The sequence below is a fragment of the Poecilia mexicana genome, unplaced genomic scaffold (assembly GCF_051168715.1).
Source record: "Poecilia mexicana isolate PSO_F unplaced genomic scaffold, ASM5116871v1 scaffold_20, whole genome shotgun sequence".
Lineage (NCBI taxonomy): Eukaryota > Metazoa > Chordata > Actinopteri > Cyprinodontiformes > Poeciliidae > Poecilia > Poecilia mexicana.
In genome coordinates this window covers 18,847,550-18,866,035 of record NW_028263389.1, presented here as the reverse complement: position 1 = coordinate 18,866,035, position 18,486 = coordinate 18,847,550, and the positions used below count along the sequence as shown (strand labels likewise).

Here is an 18,486-nt window from a genome sequence, read left to right as displayed (position 1 = left end):
TGGTCCACACTCCAGAGATGCGCATAAATAAAACCTTCAAGGAAACAGTTGTGTGGTTAAATATTATTTTATTAATCAAATCAAAGTAGTTTTAATTTCTTTACTACCAAATTATATTAGTCAATACTTTCAGTTTTACTACGATCGTGAAAATTCACGCAAAATCAACAAATCAGGTCATTTTTTGTGCTAATGCATAACTGTGAGTTTATTGAAATTCTTCCAGAAAAATGATAAAAAAACAGGTAGTAAGTGATGCCAACTCCCACCTACAGGTGGCAGTGTAGTTTACTTCTGCACTAAGATAAAAAAAACACTTTAATTCGATTAATAAAATAATATTTAAGCACACAACTGTTATCTTGATGGTTCTATTTTGTGATTTTTTTTCAATAAATTGGTAATTTAAAAATATTTTAAAGAAATTTGCAATATTTTCACTTATATTTTAAGGTATATGTGACTTTATTACTCACAAATAATCGATCACCGACTAGAACTTGACATCAGATGTGTGTTAGTAAAATGTACTGCCACCTGCAGGTGGGAGTTGGCATCACTTAATACCAATGCTTTGACCATTTTTCTGGAAAAATTTCAATACACTCATAATTTTTCATTAGCACAAAAAATGATGTGATTTGTTGATTTTGCATGAATTTACACAATCGTAGTAAAACTGGAAGTATTGACTGATGTAATCAACAACTTTGATTTTATTAATGAGGTAGCATTTCAGCAGACAACTCTTGAATGTTTTATTTAGGTACGCCTCTGGAGTCTAGAGGGCCACATAAAAAGCTACGGCGGGCCAGATTTGGCCCTCAAGCCTTGTGTTTGACACATGTGGTGTAAGAAAATAAAATTCTCCCTCATTTACATGCAGGCTGAAGTTTGACTCCGGTCCACATCGTGAGCGAAACAAGTAGGCGGCGAGGCGGCATAACTATCTATAGAGGCTTCATGTGATGTAACCTGCCCTCATTTCCAAAACCAAAGCATCTTATCATCCATCTTTCTTTTTTTTTTCATTTTTACCAACTATGTGCAAAAAGCCACGCCTACACTGCTCGCCTCCAGCAGATCTGCGAACGAAAACAAACTGTAAACAAACACGAAGCTGCCCACCGGGATGCGGCGCTCGCAGCTTCGGCGTACCTGAGGTACCGCGCTGACCTGAGATCTGCTCGTGATCAAAGACTGACGGTTGTTTTCAGAGCAGACCGGCTACGATACGGCAGCAAGAACACGATTACTGGGATTTATTTACTGGGGTTAAATTTACTGGGGTTTTATTTACTGGGGTTAAACTTACTGGGGTTTTATTTACTGGGGTTAAATTTACTGGGGTTAAACTTACTGGGTTTTATTTACTGGGTTTTATTTACTGGTGTTAAATTTACTGGGGTTAAACTTACTGGGTTTTATTTACTGGTGTTAAATTTACTGGGGTTAAACTTACTGGGTTTTATTTACTGGGGTTAAATTTACTGGGGTTAAACTTACTGGGTTTTATTTACTGGGGTTAAATTTACTGGGGTTAAACTTACTGGGTTTTATTTACTGGCGACGGATTTGTCTCCTGTTTCGCCAATGACACTGTGCAGATCTGTGTGTTTTACTTTTAACTGAGTTTTTTGAATGTTGGGTGAGATTTTTATATTAACAACTTCTCAACATTTTCAGAGTTTATTTCTGTTCTTATTATTTTACTATGAATATAATTTTATACAGACTAAGAAAAATTATGTATGTATGGATGGATGGATGGTTGGATGTTCAGATGGTTGGATGTTCAGATGTTTGGATGTTCAGATGGATGGATGTTCAGATGGATGGATGGTTGGATGTTCAGATGTTTGGATGTTCAGATGGATGGATGGTTGGATGTTCAGATGGTTGGATGTTCAGATGGATGGATGTTCAGATGGATGGATGGATGGATGTTCAGATGGATGGATGTTCAGATGTTTGGATGTTCAGATGGATGGATGTTCAGATGGATGGATGTTTGGATGTTCAGATGTTTGGATGTTCAGATGGATGGATGTTCAGATGGATGGATGTTCAGATGGATGGATGTTCAGATGGATGGATCTTCAGATGGATGGATGGTTGGATGTTCAGCTGGATGGATGTTCAGATGGTTGGATGTTCAGATGGATGGATGTTCAGATGGATGGATGGATGGATGTTCAGATGGTTTGATGTTCAGATGGATGGATGTTCAGATGGATGGATGGTTGGATGTTCAGATGGATGGATGTTCAGATGGATGGATGTTCAGATGGATGGATGTTCAGATGGATGGATGGATGGATGGATGTTCAGATGGTTGGATGTTCAGATGGATGGATGTTCAGATGGTTGGATGTTCAGATGGATGGATGTTCAGATGGTTGGATGTTCAGATGGATGGATGTTCAGATGGATGGATGGATGGATGTTCAGATGGTTGGATGTTCAGATGGATGGATGTTCAGATTTCACAGCCAACAGAACCAAGTAGGAAGGAAAACATTTGAGTTTCCTCCAGTTTCATCATTTTCCTCCATTTTCTTTTGCTCTTTCACGGAAAACGTCTGATTTCAAACGTACCACGGTCTGGTGGTTGACTTGAATCACTTCATCTCCTGCGTGGATCTTCTTGCAGCGGTCTGCTGGAGACTAAACGCACACAAAGCAGAGATTAATAACCCATCTGAGTATTGATTCCTGTCTGACACTTTTTGGGAAGTTTCACAGCAAACCCCACTTAAAGAATCAATAACGCCAGGCGGCCATGTTGTCATCCTTATTGAAAATGACAGGCTGCTGTTGAAACCAGATTCGAAGATTGATTTTTAGAGAAAATCCTCTCACCCCTTCGGTGGTTCCTGTGATCACATGCAGACCGTCATAAGTGGACTTGATGTACATCCCCTGATGGAGACAAGAAACAAAAATATTCAGCGTTTTAAAGTAGTAGACACGACTTTATCTGCGGACTAGCCCAGTGTTTCTCAACTTTTTCAGGTTCACTTACTCCATTTAATAAACACTCAGATGAAATCTCCTGTGAAGGTGAAGGTGGCGCTGTTTTGTCAAAGTAACTGGCCACAATAAAACCAGGAAGAAGTCAACTGAGGGCGTTTTGAGTTATTTACTTCCAATGATGGAAAACACATGGGAATCAAAAAGGTTTTGATAACATTTTATGGCGTCTTGTAATTTAGAAACATAATAAAAGTAAATATTATTGAGTTGGGTTGGAAAAAAACAAACATTTTCTTTCCAAAAGTAGGTAGTCCATCATAAATAACTTTATTTTAGGCGTTAAAATGCAGTTAGTCAGCGCGGGGTTCAGCGGGTCATGTCGCTCTCAGCAGAGTCGCAGACCCAGAACTGCATTTGTGCAGCATGCTGTTTATAAAAGTACGACAACTCCTTCCGTTTTTATTTTAATGTCTTGGTTTTAAGTCATTTATCTATCATTATTTTTGAACACAATCCTTTGCTAAGCTCGCTGTAGCGTCACACTTTGAGCTGACGACCCGCTAAATAAACGGTTACGTGCAGTACCTTGTGGACCACTAGGGGGCCAATGTGGGCCACAGTTTGACAAACACTGGTCTAGAGCAGGGGCGTCCAAAGTGCGGCCCGGGGGCCGTTTGTGACCCTTGTCTTGATTTTGACCTCATTTTGAGAGGTTTGGCCCTGCAGCACTTTTTGTAATTTCTTTAAGATGAAACTTTTGGAAAGTTTATAAATTCTTAAGAGGAAAAATATTAAGTAAAACAAAAATAATTTTTATTAGCATTTTATTTTTATCTCACGCCACAAACATCTGTTGAGTTTTCATTCACAGACTTTGACACACCCATCCATTATATTTCACAAAATACAGCAAAGGTTGCAGAAGAAAATTCTTATTTTTGTTCTAAAATATTTTAAGTCTAAATATTTTAGGCATCAAAAAGCACCTAACTAAAGACATTCTCACGAAGAATAATTTTCTTTATTTTATTTAAATATCTTTTGATTTTGAAGCACACAGGCTCTATTAATTCATTTTTTAATTATATTTCCAGAAATAATTGGTTTGATGGCTTTCTTCTCTTTAAGGATGAAATCATCAATTGAAAACTGCTTTTTGTTTTTATTTATTTTACCTTTATCCAACATTTAAATGTGTTTAATTATCTGAAACATTTAAATATTATATAAAAAAAGCAAAAATAGAAGACATCTGTTTGTCATGTTGCTCTTATTTCGACCTAAGAGTGATACAATATTAAATATTTTTTGTTTTTATGATAAAAAACAGAAATAAACTCGGTGTAGAGCAGTACCAGGCCTTCAGATGGCTTAGTGTTGGTGAGGTGAACCAGTTCAAGGTGGGCAGACTGGGAGACCAGGGGGTCCGACGAAACGCACACGATGTGCTCACACACTTCAGACAGAGTCTTACACTGCAGACGAGAGAAAGAAAACAGCAAAATAAATAAAAATCCAAATAAAAAATCCATTTCCTGCTGTAAGGATCAGATTAAACTCAACTATAACATGCAGGTTTATTTTTATTTATCAATTCAGCAGTTCAGTAAACCACAATAACCGAATCCCCTCCAGATACAACGGGGGTGAATTTAATTATGCTTTTTCTTTTTTTTCTTGGCAGATTTAGTCGTGTTTTCCATAACAGAGAGGTTTGAATAGAAACTGCTGACTCTATTTTTGGATCAGCCACAGCGAAAGTCACTAAACTTTGTCTAGAAAAGTTTTTCTGCCACGTCGACAGGAAAATCCCTGCTACTTATTAAAGATTTCCCCTCCTGCACTTATCATTTCCAAACTTAGTAGTGCGACATTTTGAACTCGTCATTTCTCTGAAAATATCCCAGAATCTCGAGAGGGTTTTGGCTTCATCCTGGTTCTGGAATCGTCCTCACTGCTGACATGTTGGTTTGTCACATTAAGTAAAGACCTGCGTGGATTTAATGGGCTCAAACATGAATTCACTCAATTAGTCAGTGATGGAGATAATCTGAAGAGAAGATGGCAAGTCAGGACATTAAAGATAAATCAAGATAAATCAAGTTTCAGCTGACATTTAAGCCTGGAGGGTAAGATTTTACGGTAAATGTCGTTTAATGGATATAAATACCACATCAACCTTCATTTACAGGTCTAACCTAAATAAATCAAAGAGACATAATTTGTTTTTTTAGTTTCTGGTTCTGAGAAGTTCACCTAAAAGTTCCTAGTCTCCATAGACTGAACATGAGGAAAGAACAAAGTTTCCCAGCAAAGAATCGGACCTGTCTGATGTTCAGCAGTTCCCACTGGTTTGACTCAAACATGAGATTTCTCCTCCATCAGTCTGGCTGCTGACTCCTCATTACTACTTCCTACATCCATTCTTCAAACGAAACAAAAAATCTCTTACATTTTTGTAAATCCTGCTTGTAGTGTAACATTTATGAGCAAACAAGCATAAAAGAGCAACTTTCTGGTTGATAAATGCAGAAAGGAGACGATCAAAGCTGGAGCCCAACATGTTGACACCAAAATATTTGCTAATTGGTGCGATTTGAGGCAGATACTTAATTGTAGGAGCTTGACTCTTAGAGGAAGCAGCAAAGGGAAGAAGAACAGAAAAAAGGAGAGATTTTCTTATACGTTGCTCACAATTAAGTAATATTTCCAGTGGAAACAGAGACAGCATTTTAATAAAGAGAGGAAAACTTCAGGGCTGCACAGTTGGTAGAGCTGCTGCCTTGCAGCAAGAAGGTTCTGGGTTCGATTCCCGGCACCGGTCTTTCTGCATGGAGTTTGCATGTTCGCCCTGTGCATGGTGGGTTTGCTCCAGTTTCCTCCCACAGTCCAAAAACATGACTGTCAGGTTAATTGGCCTCTCCAAATTGCCCCCAGGTGTGAGTGTGTGTGTGCATGGTTGTGTGTTTCTGTGTTGCCCTGTGACAGACTGGACCTGTCCAGGTGACCCCACCTCTCGCCCAGAACGTTAGCTGGAGAGGCAGCAGCTAACCAACCCCACTAAGGGACAAGGGTGTAAAGAAAATGGATGGAGGAAAACTTCCAGTTTTCCACGTTATTAAAGCTGCAATGACAAGATCTTACCAAGTATTTCTGGTTTTGTTTTTACTGCAAACACCTCAGTAAGAAAAAACTAATTTACAAAAGTAACTTTTCAGCAAGAAATAGGAATAAATTTTTTAACATTGATGAAAAAGTAATAAATTCAGATTATTTCACTTATGTTGATGAAAAACTTAAACTTTTTCATCAATATTAAATGAATTATTGGTTTAAAACAAGCCTTTATATCCTTCTGAAAAGTTACTTGTAAGTTAGTTTTGTCTGATTTCTAGTGTACTAAAATATTTCACTACAAACTGGACCAAAAATTCTTGATAAGAGTCTCTTATTTGGTGCTGAAAAGTTACTTGTCAGCTAATTTAGTCTTTTTTAAAAGTGTAATAAGATATTTGCACTGGAAAGTAGACCAAATATACGTGGTGTTACTTGTGTTTTTGCAGTTTAGCTCAAAGTATTTATTTTGTGTTTTTGTTGGTAATGCAGGAAACAACAAGCTTTTCTCTCTAGTGATAGTTTTAATGTCCACCATCTCCCTTAAATAGTAAATCTTAAATATTGTCTCTCATTTTCTGTTCTTCCAGTTCCTACAAAATAAATATTTTGTATTTTTGCAATGAAGATGTGCAAACCACCTAAAATTTACCAAAAAACATAAATGTTGTTCATCTCCAGACACTTAAAAACACAATTAAAATGAGATGTGAGTAAAGTATCCAAAAATAGTCAGAGTAAAAAGTAGCCCTCTAAGAAATAAAAAAGTATTTGGTAAAACGTCAACTCAAGTTCTGAAGAACTGATCAAATTATCCATCATATAATATTTAAAAATCCCATCATCAGACAGACAGAAATATCAAGTCAAGTGGAAGTTTTTTGTATTTTAAGGACAAAAATGACAAAAATAACTAAATCAGGCAAAAGAAAATTTTTCCAAATCAGTTTCTTTTAATAAAAAACTTATGAAACTTTAACACAAACTGCCGGTCTGTGTCTGGCGACATGTTTGTTTTTCATTTCAGTGGATAGAAAATCCAGACATTTTACTCAAGAGCAGCAATACATTGTAATAAAATTACTCAAGTAAAAGCAAAAATACTCCTAAATGGACACGTTTTCATTTCACTGGGTGGAAAATAGACATTTTATTCAAATAAGAATAGATAGTTCTGCAAAAAAGTTACTAAAGTAAATGTAATTGAGTAAATGTAACTAGTTACTACCCAACTATATAAAGCTTCTGGCTAAAGACAAACTCACCACATGAAGGATTTTGTTCTCTGTCTCAAACACCGTACAGTCCTGAGGGGAACGGAGAGAAATTTAATGTAGCAACAAGAACATTTTGTGTTGCACATGCTGCTAAAGTATCTCTGCATGCTTCCTGGGCCTCACATTGCCGCAGCCCAGCCACCTGGATACTATACACCACCACAGATACAACAAACACCCACACAAACAGACATGCATTCAGCTTTTATTTATACCCATATCAGTCACATAAAAGACAGGCTGAGAAGGATGTAAACAGCAAAGAATCGAGTCTCGCTTAAGGATGCAGACTGCTGCATCACACCCACCCACGCACATGCATACAGCGCATTTAGGGGGATATGTCAACCCACGGCAGCTCCCCTCAGCCTCGCGCTTCAAGCACAGCAGAATAAAAGCTATCAGCCTTCAAAACGAGCACACAAACGCTTCCACACACCTGCTGTACAATGGTGGTGAGCTCCAGGCAGAGCTGAATGACATTATTTCGGGTAACTGAGTAGTCTGCCACAGCAGCAAAGGGAGACCTGGGAGGGAAAGATAACAGCGGTGAGTCTTTTAATGTTGCTGCTGCGCTGGATGATGTGCAGGGGTGATGGACAGGGGCAGCGCTGAAGGGAGAGGTTAGCGAAAATGCTGCCTTGCTGCAATATTTAAACCAGGATTTATTTCATTTTTCAACCTTTGGAGCTTTTAGAATGTTTTTTTTTACACATTTGCTGAAACTGTCACAGTGTCACAGCAGTATGGTACGAGACAAATAAAAAAATCGAGCTGTTCTGACTTTGAAACAACCAATCAGAGTCAGGAGGCGGGGCTTAAGCTAGCTAGCATAGCCTGTCATGAACGCTCAGGCTAGCTAGCACAGCCACCGATGACGGCGAATAAACGGTTTTCCTGTAATGTCAAGTCGTTTCTCCACCATTAACACATTTAGCGGAGAGTACATGAGATTGACTGACAGCGCTAAGACCCGCCTCCTGTTTCTGATTGGTTGATTTTGTGCATTTTCTTTAGACGGCAGTCGTAGCTCAGGGAGAAGATCGATCTTTTCACAGATTTTCTGTCTCATAACAAACTGTCTCAACATGGCGACACTTTTAACAAATATGTAAGAAACATTTTTTTTTATAAAAGTTACACACGGAAGCTTTAACCTTTTCTGAAAGTTAGACAGAGAGCTAACGTCTTTGCTGTTTTTTTTTTTTTTTTTTGTAGTTTTCACATAATCGATAACCTTACTTTAAAAATATCCTAAAAATAGAAAACAATGTCTGGTGCTGTGCTAAACTGGCTTATAACATGTTTTGGCAGACAGGGAAACTTTCTATGATTTAGTAAATATAAATTTAAGCAAACAAAAGTTATGGAGTTCCTCAAGGCTCCAATCTCGGCCGACTTATATTAAGAAACAGAAAAGAATACACTGTGATACTGTGCTAAACTGGTTTAGATGGGCAGACTGAGACAACTTTCTATGATTTGGTTAATATAAACTTGAGCTACTAAATATGATGGAGTTCCTCAGGGATCCAATCTCAGCCCACTTATATTAAGAAACTGAAAAACAGAAAAGAATGTGATAAACCGGTTTAGATGAGCAGACCGAGATAACTTTAGCGTTATGCTAGTTTCGACAACAAGCATCTCGTGCTCGTCTCAGGCTGTGGGTTTTTCTATTCACCAGTCAGTGGTCTGTGTTGTGTGACTCCAATATCATTGTCCTATAAGCCTAGAACTGATGGGGAACCAGCAATAAATAATATGTAATAAACCTAAATATGAACATTTACTCATCTTATTATCCCTGACTTTGTCTTCAAAGCGATCTTAAACCAAGCTAAAGAATCTCCAACTAAAACAGAACATAGAAAACATCGTACATGTTTTGTACTTTCAATTGGTTATTTAAAAATAATCGTTGAAGTGACAGTAAGTCGTCCAAAGGTCCAAACCAACACCAGGAAAATGGACAATAACACCAGTTTGTAGAAGTCTGCTCTGGCTCCCTGTTGGTGAAATGAATGGAGCATAAAACTGTATTATTCCATCTTCTTGAAATATAGTCAACAATAAAAAATATTTCTCGTTCAACGCGTAATGTTGATGAATTGCTCATGTGCTAATGATCAGGGACGGTGCTAAATTGTCTTCATATTTTGGAGTTGACGGTATTAAAGGTTGCCATCTGTCATTCATAGGTTGCTAAATGTCAGTGATGCGGTTTTCATGACCGTCGAGCGACTGAATCAGTTTGGTTCTAAACGAACCTAAGCCACAGCTGTCAGCGCTCATGTGTGTATGGAGACTCATTCGTTTGTTATACGAGGCCAGAAGAAGAAAAGAAATGTCAAAAACATCATGAATGCGCCTCAAATGAAACACATTTTTCCTTCTGAAATGCCTTTATAATCCACTGCAGTGACTGATTATTAAAGGCTCTTTAAGTTTATAGTATTCCAATGTTAAATATTTGTGCCTTAAATTTGTTTATTCACATTAAAGTTCTGCTTTTGATTGTTAATAAAGCGACATCCAGCGTAACAGAAAAAAAGAAAACGTTACATTTTAGAACATATTAATGTGAAATTGTACCATTGCACTAAATTTATAAGTTTGTCATCTTTAAAATATATACATGTAAAACCTACAGTTTGTAGAAAGTGTTGTTTCCTCTTAAATTTTTCACATTTTCTCAAGCTTTAACCACAAATGGTAATGAATTTTATTAGGATTTTATGGGATAATCCAACACAAAGTAGAGCTTACTCGTAAAATGGAAGCAAAAAATAAAACTAAATGTGATGCAAGTAATTTAAATATGATTAAATACAAAAAAATAAATACAAAATAAGCATACACATGGAAATAAGTTACTCCCATAATTAAATAACTATTAATTCATTAATTACTCACTTAAAATGACACCTAGCACTAATACTTTTTTGATTAAAATGTTCTAGTTCCACTGACAGATTATTTAACTCATAACACGGATCAATTGTCTTGTTAGAAGTAAATTTATCTGCCAATGGAAGTTTTCACCAATTTTAAGGAATTATTTACTCAAAACAAGCCTCTACATGTTGCAGTTTTGTTTTAATTCAAATGTAATGAGATATTTGCAGTAGAAACGACAGTAAAATTACTTGGTCAGATTTGGTGTTTTTGCAGTAAAAACAGATTTAGATCCTTTCAATCGGCATCAGAGTCGTTATTGCACCATAAATATGTCCACAACACAACTACAATCAATAATTATTGATATCAACTGATATGAAACGCTTTTATAGTGTTGAGTTTTTCAGTCATATCGACAAAGAACGGGACTTTAATTTGTTCTCAGAGGAAAAGGAAGCAGTGTTTGCTCCACTGAAGGTGAACAGGCCTTTCCTTTCAGAAAACACCCATTTTCAAACCTTACAGGGTTTTGAGTTTTCCGAGGCAAACAAACACGGCGGCGACCTCTGCTAATGCCTGGATGTTTCTCTATAAACGGCTTTGTGAGCCGAGCTATTAGATCGGCTTGAATTTATTATGTTTTCTTGCCCGGAGCGTTGTTAGCTCACAGTGTCTCCTTTGTGTTCCCAGTTTCCACTTTAGCACACTGTCCATTTTGTTGACAAGTATACTTCCCCGAAAAGAAAAAAGAAAAACACTTCCTAGTGAGGAACGGCTCTGCAAAGCGCTCATAAATTAAACCCTGCGAGTGCTCAGGTGTGAACAAGGTGAGAGTGATAAGGAGCCGGTGGAGCTAATGAGGCGCTAATGACTGCACACAACAGCAACGCGGCTACAGACAGCAGCAACGTTAGCGCAGAGTCATGACACACATTAGGACGGCGGCAGAAAGCGGCACATTTCCTTCGCTGTTCCAAAGACCCAGATAAAGACTCAGCCCAGCCTCTAGCGTATGATTTATCAGTGGTTTGTGTGATTTGGGTCATCACTATTGAGGTTGACTACTATATATACACATGCACAACCTGGGGGTGTGCAAGAAGTCTGCTAACCACCAGGCAACCGCCCTGAAAACAACTCTTTGTTTTTTTTAACTTGAGCTGTAAAACTTTAGGATGTAAAACTCTGCAGGTTATAAAAGGCACATAGCGTCATTACAGAGTATCAAGTAACTATGTCACCTTAAATTTTAATAAAAATATTACAAATGACTTAAAAAATTTGACAGTAAATTAACGCCTGGAAATTGGGCCTCTGTCTCTTTAAGAAGCTCCTGCTCTCTCAGACTCCGCCTTCAGGAAGTCATCTCAACATGGCTCCTCTATTAACCCTTTAATGACTTTACCAGCGTTTCACTGAAGCAGCTCGTATAAGATGTGAAGTTCCACCAGGTGTTTGCTAATTGATGCTGGCTAGTCGGAAGGAGCAGAGTGGGGGGAGGAGCTAGGTCCACCCAGCCGGTTTGCTGAATGGTTGCCATGGAGACTAAAGGATTTTTCAAACAAGTATCAAAGCGTCACTCCTCCAGGTATCTTTCTAATGAGGGAATAACATTATAAACATGATTAAAAAGCTAAAAAAAAAGAGAAAAAAAAAGATTTTACTTGATACTGCCCCTTATCTGTCTGGTTCTGGTTCTGGTTCTGGTCTGCTCTGCATATACAGAACCAGAACCAGAACCAGACATGGAGAAAGAGCATTCAGCTCCTATACAGAACAAATGTGAAACAAACTTCCAGAAAACTGCAAAACAGTCGAAACACAGAGTTCCTTTAAATGAAGACTTACAACCCATTTTAGATTCACGTTTAATTTGTAGTAAATTAAAAATGTACAGTTAATGTTTGATGTGTATTAAAGATTTTAATGATGACATTTGACGAAATGTAAAGTTTATTTGTTTTTATCATGTAAAGCATTTTCTTGCTGTTGCTGAAATGTGCAAATAAACTTGAGTTGAGTTAAAAATAAATGGATTTTTAGTGATCATAACTAATCATCTGGATGATTTTGAAAGTGAAAGGATTTCCACTTTGAAGAGGAAGTCCTTTCACTTTCAAAATCCATTCATTTTGACCCAGGATTTACGGATTCAGGGTCAAAATTTAGTGAATTTTATGTCAGAATCTAATCAAACTCAGGTAATTTCTATAGAAAAAGCCAAATACTAAAGTTTTGAAGCTACAAGTGAGGCATTTCCAGCAGCTATGAAACTGTATTCCTGCTTTTTAAACTTTAAATTTTATAGAGCTTTTACTGAGCACAAGAAAAGGGACGAACCGAATAAAACAAGTCAGCGCAGTCGTTACTCTGGTTGAAATAAAGGAACACTGTTACAGCTCCTGCATTTTGTAGCCATCAGCAAAATATATGACACATAAAACGCCTCCGTGTGAATAATTAATGTGTGTACGCAGTTCAAAGGCGCACACGTCGAGTTCAGCTCCTGAATTCAGACGAAATGATGGCGAAGTAAGAATATATCAGGAGAGCTGAACTTCTGCGGTTATTTTGTACATGGAAAGGTGCAGAACGTTTCCCTGCAGGTTCCTACGCTCTGCCTGAGATAACCGGCAGTCAGACGGATAAAAGCTCAGCCTTGCTCCAATCTGACTCTTCATAAGATATGCTAACCTTCATCCCCATTATTAAACTCATCACTCCGAGCTCCCCGGCTGCAGAAATCAGTCTGACATGATGAGATTTCTTTACCGCCGTGCTTGTAGGAAAGATGTGCAGAGGTGGGCAGAGTACACAAAAATTATGATCAAGTAAAATTAGCGCTGCTTTAATGTAACTTTCATCGCTGGTGAATTAAATTGGTGGAAACAAAGATGAGAGGATGAGAGGGGAAACGGGAGAGCCAAATAATAAGATCGCTTTGTGTCTTTTTTAAAGTTATTTATTTATTCTTTGTTCTTGTAAACTGTTTACTTTTTTCCCTCCCTCTCTTTTCCTCTTCTACCCACAATATTTAGGGCAATCAAGCCATATTAGAGAATAGAAAAATAATTCAAATTAGAAAATAAATACCTAGATTAAAATAAAAAAATTTATCCACATATGTTAAACAATTTCATTGTTTTTGTTGTGACACCAGTTGATTATGTTCAGTGTTTTGTCTTTATTTTGAATGTAACAATTTTAATGTTTGTTTTTTTAATTTTTGTTTTTGTTGCTGTTATTTGTTTTGCAGACCAATATCCTTTTTGCTAGTTTGTAATGTTTGTTGTATATACACTAACTGGAGAATAATTTTACTCAAGTAAAAGTAAAAAGTGTTTGGTAAAAAGTCTACTGAGTAACTCATCAAATTATCAATCATTTAACATTTAAAAATTACATAATCAGAGACAAAAAGAAAGTTAAGTGGAATTTTTTGGTATTTATAGGACGAAAATGACAATAATTCACATAAGTAGCAAAAAATAACAAAATCAGGGAAAAGAAAATGTTTCCAGATCAGTTTCTTTCAATAAAAAACCTTATGAAACTTTAATAAAAACTGCAGGTGTGTGTCTGGTGAATTTCTGGTTAAAACATGTTATTCATTTAGAGCACATGTGTCAAACTCAAGGCCCGCAGGCCACACAGAACCATTTGTTCTACATATTAAAGACATCTTCAAAACATTTTTTGATCCCAGGCTTAGTTTATGGACTGAACAGACAGAAACAATATACATTTTGAAGTGTTGATTTTATTTTTGAACCATTTTTAATTTTGAGGTGTTGATTTTATTTTTGAAACCTTATTTATTTTGAAGTGTTGATTTTATTTTTGAACCATTTTTATTTGCAAAGTGTTGCTTTTATTTTTGAACCATTTTTATTTGCAAAGTGTTGCTTTTATTTTTGAACCATTTTTAATTTTATTTTTGAAGTGTTGATTTTATTTTTGAACCATTTTTATTTGCAAAGTGTTGATTTTATTTTTGAACCCTTATTTATTTTGAAGTGTTGATTGTCTGACAGACCTTACACATGAATTGCCCCATACGGGGTTTGAACCGATGACCTCAGCATTACCAGCACGGTGCTCTAACCTGCTGAGCTAACTCACCTACCTTACAAACTGTTGAGTTTCCATGGATTTAAGAAGAACTTACATGATCTTACCACAATGAAGATTTGATAAAAGTGCTGATATTCCAATGTTTTTCAAAACAACATACATAATATTTTATTTTCCAGAGATTTTGTATTTTCAAGTGTTGATTGTATTTCACAGATATTTTTTATTTTAATGAGTTAATTTAAAATTTTATACCATCATTTATTTGCAAGTATTGATTTTATTTTATAGCCATTTAGCCAAGTCTCTGTAGAACCATTTGTCTCTGCTAATGACATCTTTAATACAATTTGTTGATCCCAGGCTTAGTTTATGGACTGTATGTGAAATTAGGCACAAGTATAAGTTTGTTTACCAAGTTACTGTGCTCTCTGAGATGATCTGTGGTATAAGTATTTGATATCGTTGACGTTAGTCTCTAACAAAATGTGGATCATCTACCAGGAACACCACAAAGAGCATGAGTTTCTGTAGTGTAGTGGTTATCACGTTTGCTTCACATGCAAAAGGTCTCTGGTTCGAAACCAGACAGAAACAGTTTTAGTATGTTCTATTCATCACAGGTGTTTACTAAAGGTCAACAAGGGCTCTGTGGTGTCATGGTCTGTACTCTGAATCCAGGCATTTAAGTGCAAGCCTCATCTGACATTTTCATGCGTTGCATCTCACATCATCAACTTTGGAACCTCAAACTGAAACAAAGCAGAGAAGTTCAGTTCCTGTAGTGTAGTGGTTATCACGTTTGCTTTACACGCAAAAGGTCTCTGGTTCAAAACCAGACAGAAATGGTTTTTGTAGGTTATGCATCTCTTGGGGTGCAGTGAGACAATAAGAGCCTTCCTCTTTGGTGATGGTTCATTTGCCAATCGACTTCAATGTAGGCTTCTTTGAAATCGAAGCTACTTTACTTTAATTACCAATTGGCAGTTCTATGGCGTAATGCACATGTGTCAAACTCAAGGCCCGCGGGCCACATGTGGCCCCACAGCATTTTATAGGCCAATGATTGACTTAAAATAGGTTTTGAGCACGAATTGACTACAAACTACATTTCAACCAAAGGTTTGTGATGCGCTTCCTAACCAGACGCTCCAAAGCGTCCGGTCCATAACTCTTCAACACGCTGTCAGCTCCCGGTCAGAAAGACGCATTTAGTTCAGAGACCATGAGATGATATTCAGAAAGGATTTTTTAAATTAATTAATTTCAGTTGCCTCCGAGACTAAATCTATGCGTAAAGTCTATAATGTCTGCCCATGTGACTTGTTTTTATTATTTGTTTGCTCACCTTTAAACACTGATTTAAATATTTTAATTTTTAAACTGAGCAGTAATTTTACATCCATGGAAACTCAAATGTAATATTTAAAACTTCAATACATAAAATCAGTTATTTAACAATATGAGGTGGTGTTTAATGTATTTTTAACATTGTAATTTCATACATTTATGGTGGGGGTGCCCAAGTCTAGTTTTCCAGAGCTACCATCTGCAGCTTTAAATGCATTCCTTTTCTAACACACCTGGACCATTGACTCATTATAAGCCTCTACAGAACTGAATGAGGGAAGTCAACCTTTTGTCTGGGGTGTTTTAGCAGGGATGCACTCCTGATCTGTACCGTCAATGTGGCCCGTTGAGGGGGGCCAATATGCTGAAGTGGCCCTCGGTGAAATTGAGTTTGACACCCCTGATTTATAGGGTAGAAAATCCAGAATTTTTACTCACGAGTAGTGATACTTCGTAATAAAATTACTCAAGTAAAAGTCAAAATACTCCTAAAAGTACATACTTTCAAAAAAGTTACTCAAGTAGAAGTAATAGAGTAAATGTAACTAGTTACTCCCCAGCTCTGGCCCTGATGCAGACACTGGATGTTTGCTTTGTGTTGCTGCAGCATTTCAGGAGACTGACACGGTTTGCACCAGTCCGTCTTGGGAGTCTCAATGTCACTTTGCCACCTCCAGTTGCATCATGGGATGCGTGCAACGCTTGCGTGTTCAGCCAAATGCGTGCGTGCGCGATTCGCGTGGGGCGTCTGTGTGTGTCCGCGGCGCGTCCGCGTGCGCCCGGGGTCGAGATGGCCTGAGGACCGGTGTGGGTGTCTGGCATTTCAAGAGCCGGTGTCGAAGACCTTTAGCTCTGTATCTGACGTTTGTGTGCTGCGGGCGGGAGATCGTGTCGAGTCATGAATACAAGAGGAGACACAAAGAAAAGGGTAAAGAGTAAAAGAGACAGACAGGGAGAGAGAGGCATGGAGAGGGCAGGAGAAAAGGCTCTGAAATGAAAACATATTTCCAAGCAGCAGGAGACGAGTCTGCTGCTTTTTATATCTGAGCTCTGATGGTGAAAAGATTTATTCTTTATGATCCCATATAGGCTGCAGCTGAGTGCTCTGTTTGTGTTACATCAGGGTGAAATTCAATCGACAGTATAACATTTCTTAAATTCTTACAAAATACACTGAAATATTTATGCAAAAAAAAAAGATAAATCGCAAAGATTTTTCTGTCAGATTAATAATTCGTTGAGTTTCCGAAGGCGTTTTGGCTTTAATGAAACTGAAAGGCTTTTAACAGCAATGCAGCTAAAACATTCATTATGAAACAGACGCAAACTTTAGTTCTTTTTACTGTCTAGTACTAAATCAGAGTAAACTTTTCCCATTTCAGGTCAATGAAAAGGTAAAAATATTAAGACTTTTTCTTACAATCTCACAGTATTTGATTTTAATAGCAGCTCACCTGTGTGAAATCATAAAAAGGTTCAAAATAAATCTGCAAAAATGTTAAGATGTTTGTCTTGGGCTTGACAATATGGCTGAAAAACATTTCACGACATAAACATTTCATACCAGTCGATATTAATAATTATTAGTATGTTTTTTTGTTTTAGGCATCTTAAAATACCGTCATACTGGCATCGTGACCTTTCCTGTTTCATACATACTCAACACTGTTATTTTTCATTTCTAATCAGGTGGCAAAACCTTAAACTGCTGCTGCGCCAGCAGCTCAGCAGGTTGTTGCTAGGTAACCAAAGAATGAGTGAGTTGCTAGGTAACCAAAGAATGAGTGAGTTGCTAGGTAACCAAAGAATGAGTGAGTTGCTAGGTAACCAAACAATGAGTGAGTCAGTGGATTTCCCCAAGCTTGGGGATTAAAGAACAATATGTGGAAATATTGAAACAATATCTGAAGACATCAACCAGGAAGTTAAAGGTTGAATGTAAGTAAGTTTTACCAAATGGTGAATAAACCCAAGAATACTTACACAATTTTTATAGTGTTGTTAGAATATTAGGCATTTAATTGACCTTAGTAAACTGTATTCAACATCTCCAGTTTCAGAAAAAAATATTTAAATTATATTTGAATATTCCAAGACCCAATTTTGTAATTGAAATTGTTACATTTACAGTTATAATGTTTATTTTCCACTGTCAATTGAAATATAGCTAAATGTAAATATTTTGTGCTGCTTAGCTATACAATTTTGCTACTTAATGCAAATGTTGTACTGAATTAGAGTATTTAATAACTGATAGATACTGTCCCTGGTTTTAATTTCACCTGGATCTGTTGCCAAAGCAAGCTTGAAGCCTTAAATACTGATTTGAACTCTGACCTGAACTGTAAATGTATCAAAACTGTTCCCAAGCAGCATCCGCTCGCTCTTAAGCTGCTAGAAAATATAAACGTAGAAACCAGAGGAGGTATAACCTGTCCAGCCACGCCAGCAGGCTCTTGGCAGCGGTGATGAGGTCAACCACGGAGGTCAGCAGGTCGTTGGGGAGCCGCCGCGAGCTCCTGCTCTCCAACTGGCTGCTTCGCCGGCGGCTGGAGATGAAGTTCTGCAGGTTCTTGGCCGAGGCGCCGAGCTTGTGAGCGAGAGTCCTGACGCTCTCGGTCTCCAGACCTGAATTCTGGAGGCAAAGATGGATAAATATGCAGACCAGAGAGCGAAAACAGTTAAAAACTAGCACTTCTTCTCTTTACGTGTTCTAAAGGTGATCTGTTAGCCAAACTGCGCTGGAATTCCGCTGGGGTTGCTAGGTAACGGGGCTGGGCTGAGCAGAGGGTTG

The 18,486-nt window shown here is 37.5% G+C and overlaps 1 protein-coding gene and 1 non-coding gene across 3 annotated transcripts in view; one reads left to right on the top strand and one right to left on the bottom strand.

Annotated features, from left to right (window-relative positions):
- Positions 1 to 18,486, bottom strand: part of cnksr2a (connector enhancer of kinase suppressor of Ras 2a) — a 62,269-nt gene that overhangs the window by 25,233 nt on the left and 18,550 nt on the right. For both annotated transcript variants that reach the window (XM_088001371.1, XM_088001372.1), the window contains exons 3-8: positions 18,125 to 18,327; positions 7,807 to 7,894; positions 7,356 to 7,397; positions 4,332 to 4,451; positions 2,863 to 2,922; positions 2,599 to 2,667 (exon numbers count right to left, since the gene is read on the bottom strand). In XM_088001371.1, coding sequence (XP_087857497.1) covers positions 2,599 to 2,667; positions 2,863 to 2,922; positions 4,332 to 4,451; positions 7,356 to 7,397; positions 7,807 to 7,894; positions 18,125 to 18,327 — 582 coding nt within the window. The remainder of the gene's footprint in view (positions 1 to 2,598; positions 2,668 to 2,862; positions 2,923 to 4,331; positions 4,452 to 7,355; positions 7,398 to 7,806; positions 7,895 to 18,124; positions 18,328 to 18,486) is intronic.
- trnav-cac (transfer RNA valine (anticodon CAC)) lies at positions 14,867 to 14,939 on the top strand. The gene has a single exon. It is a non-coding gene; the product is annotated as a tRNA-Val (tRNA).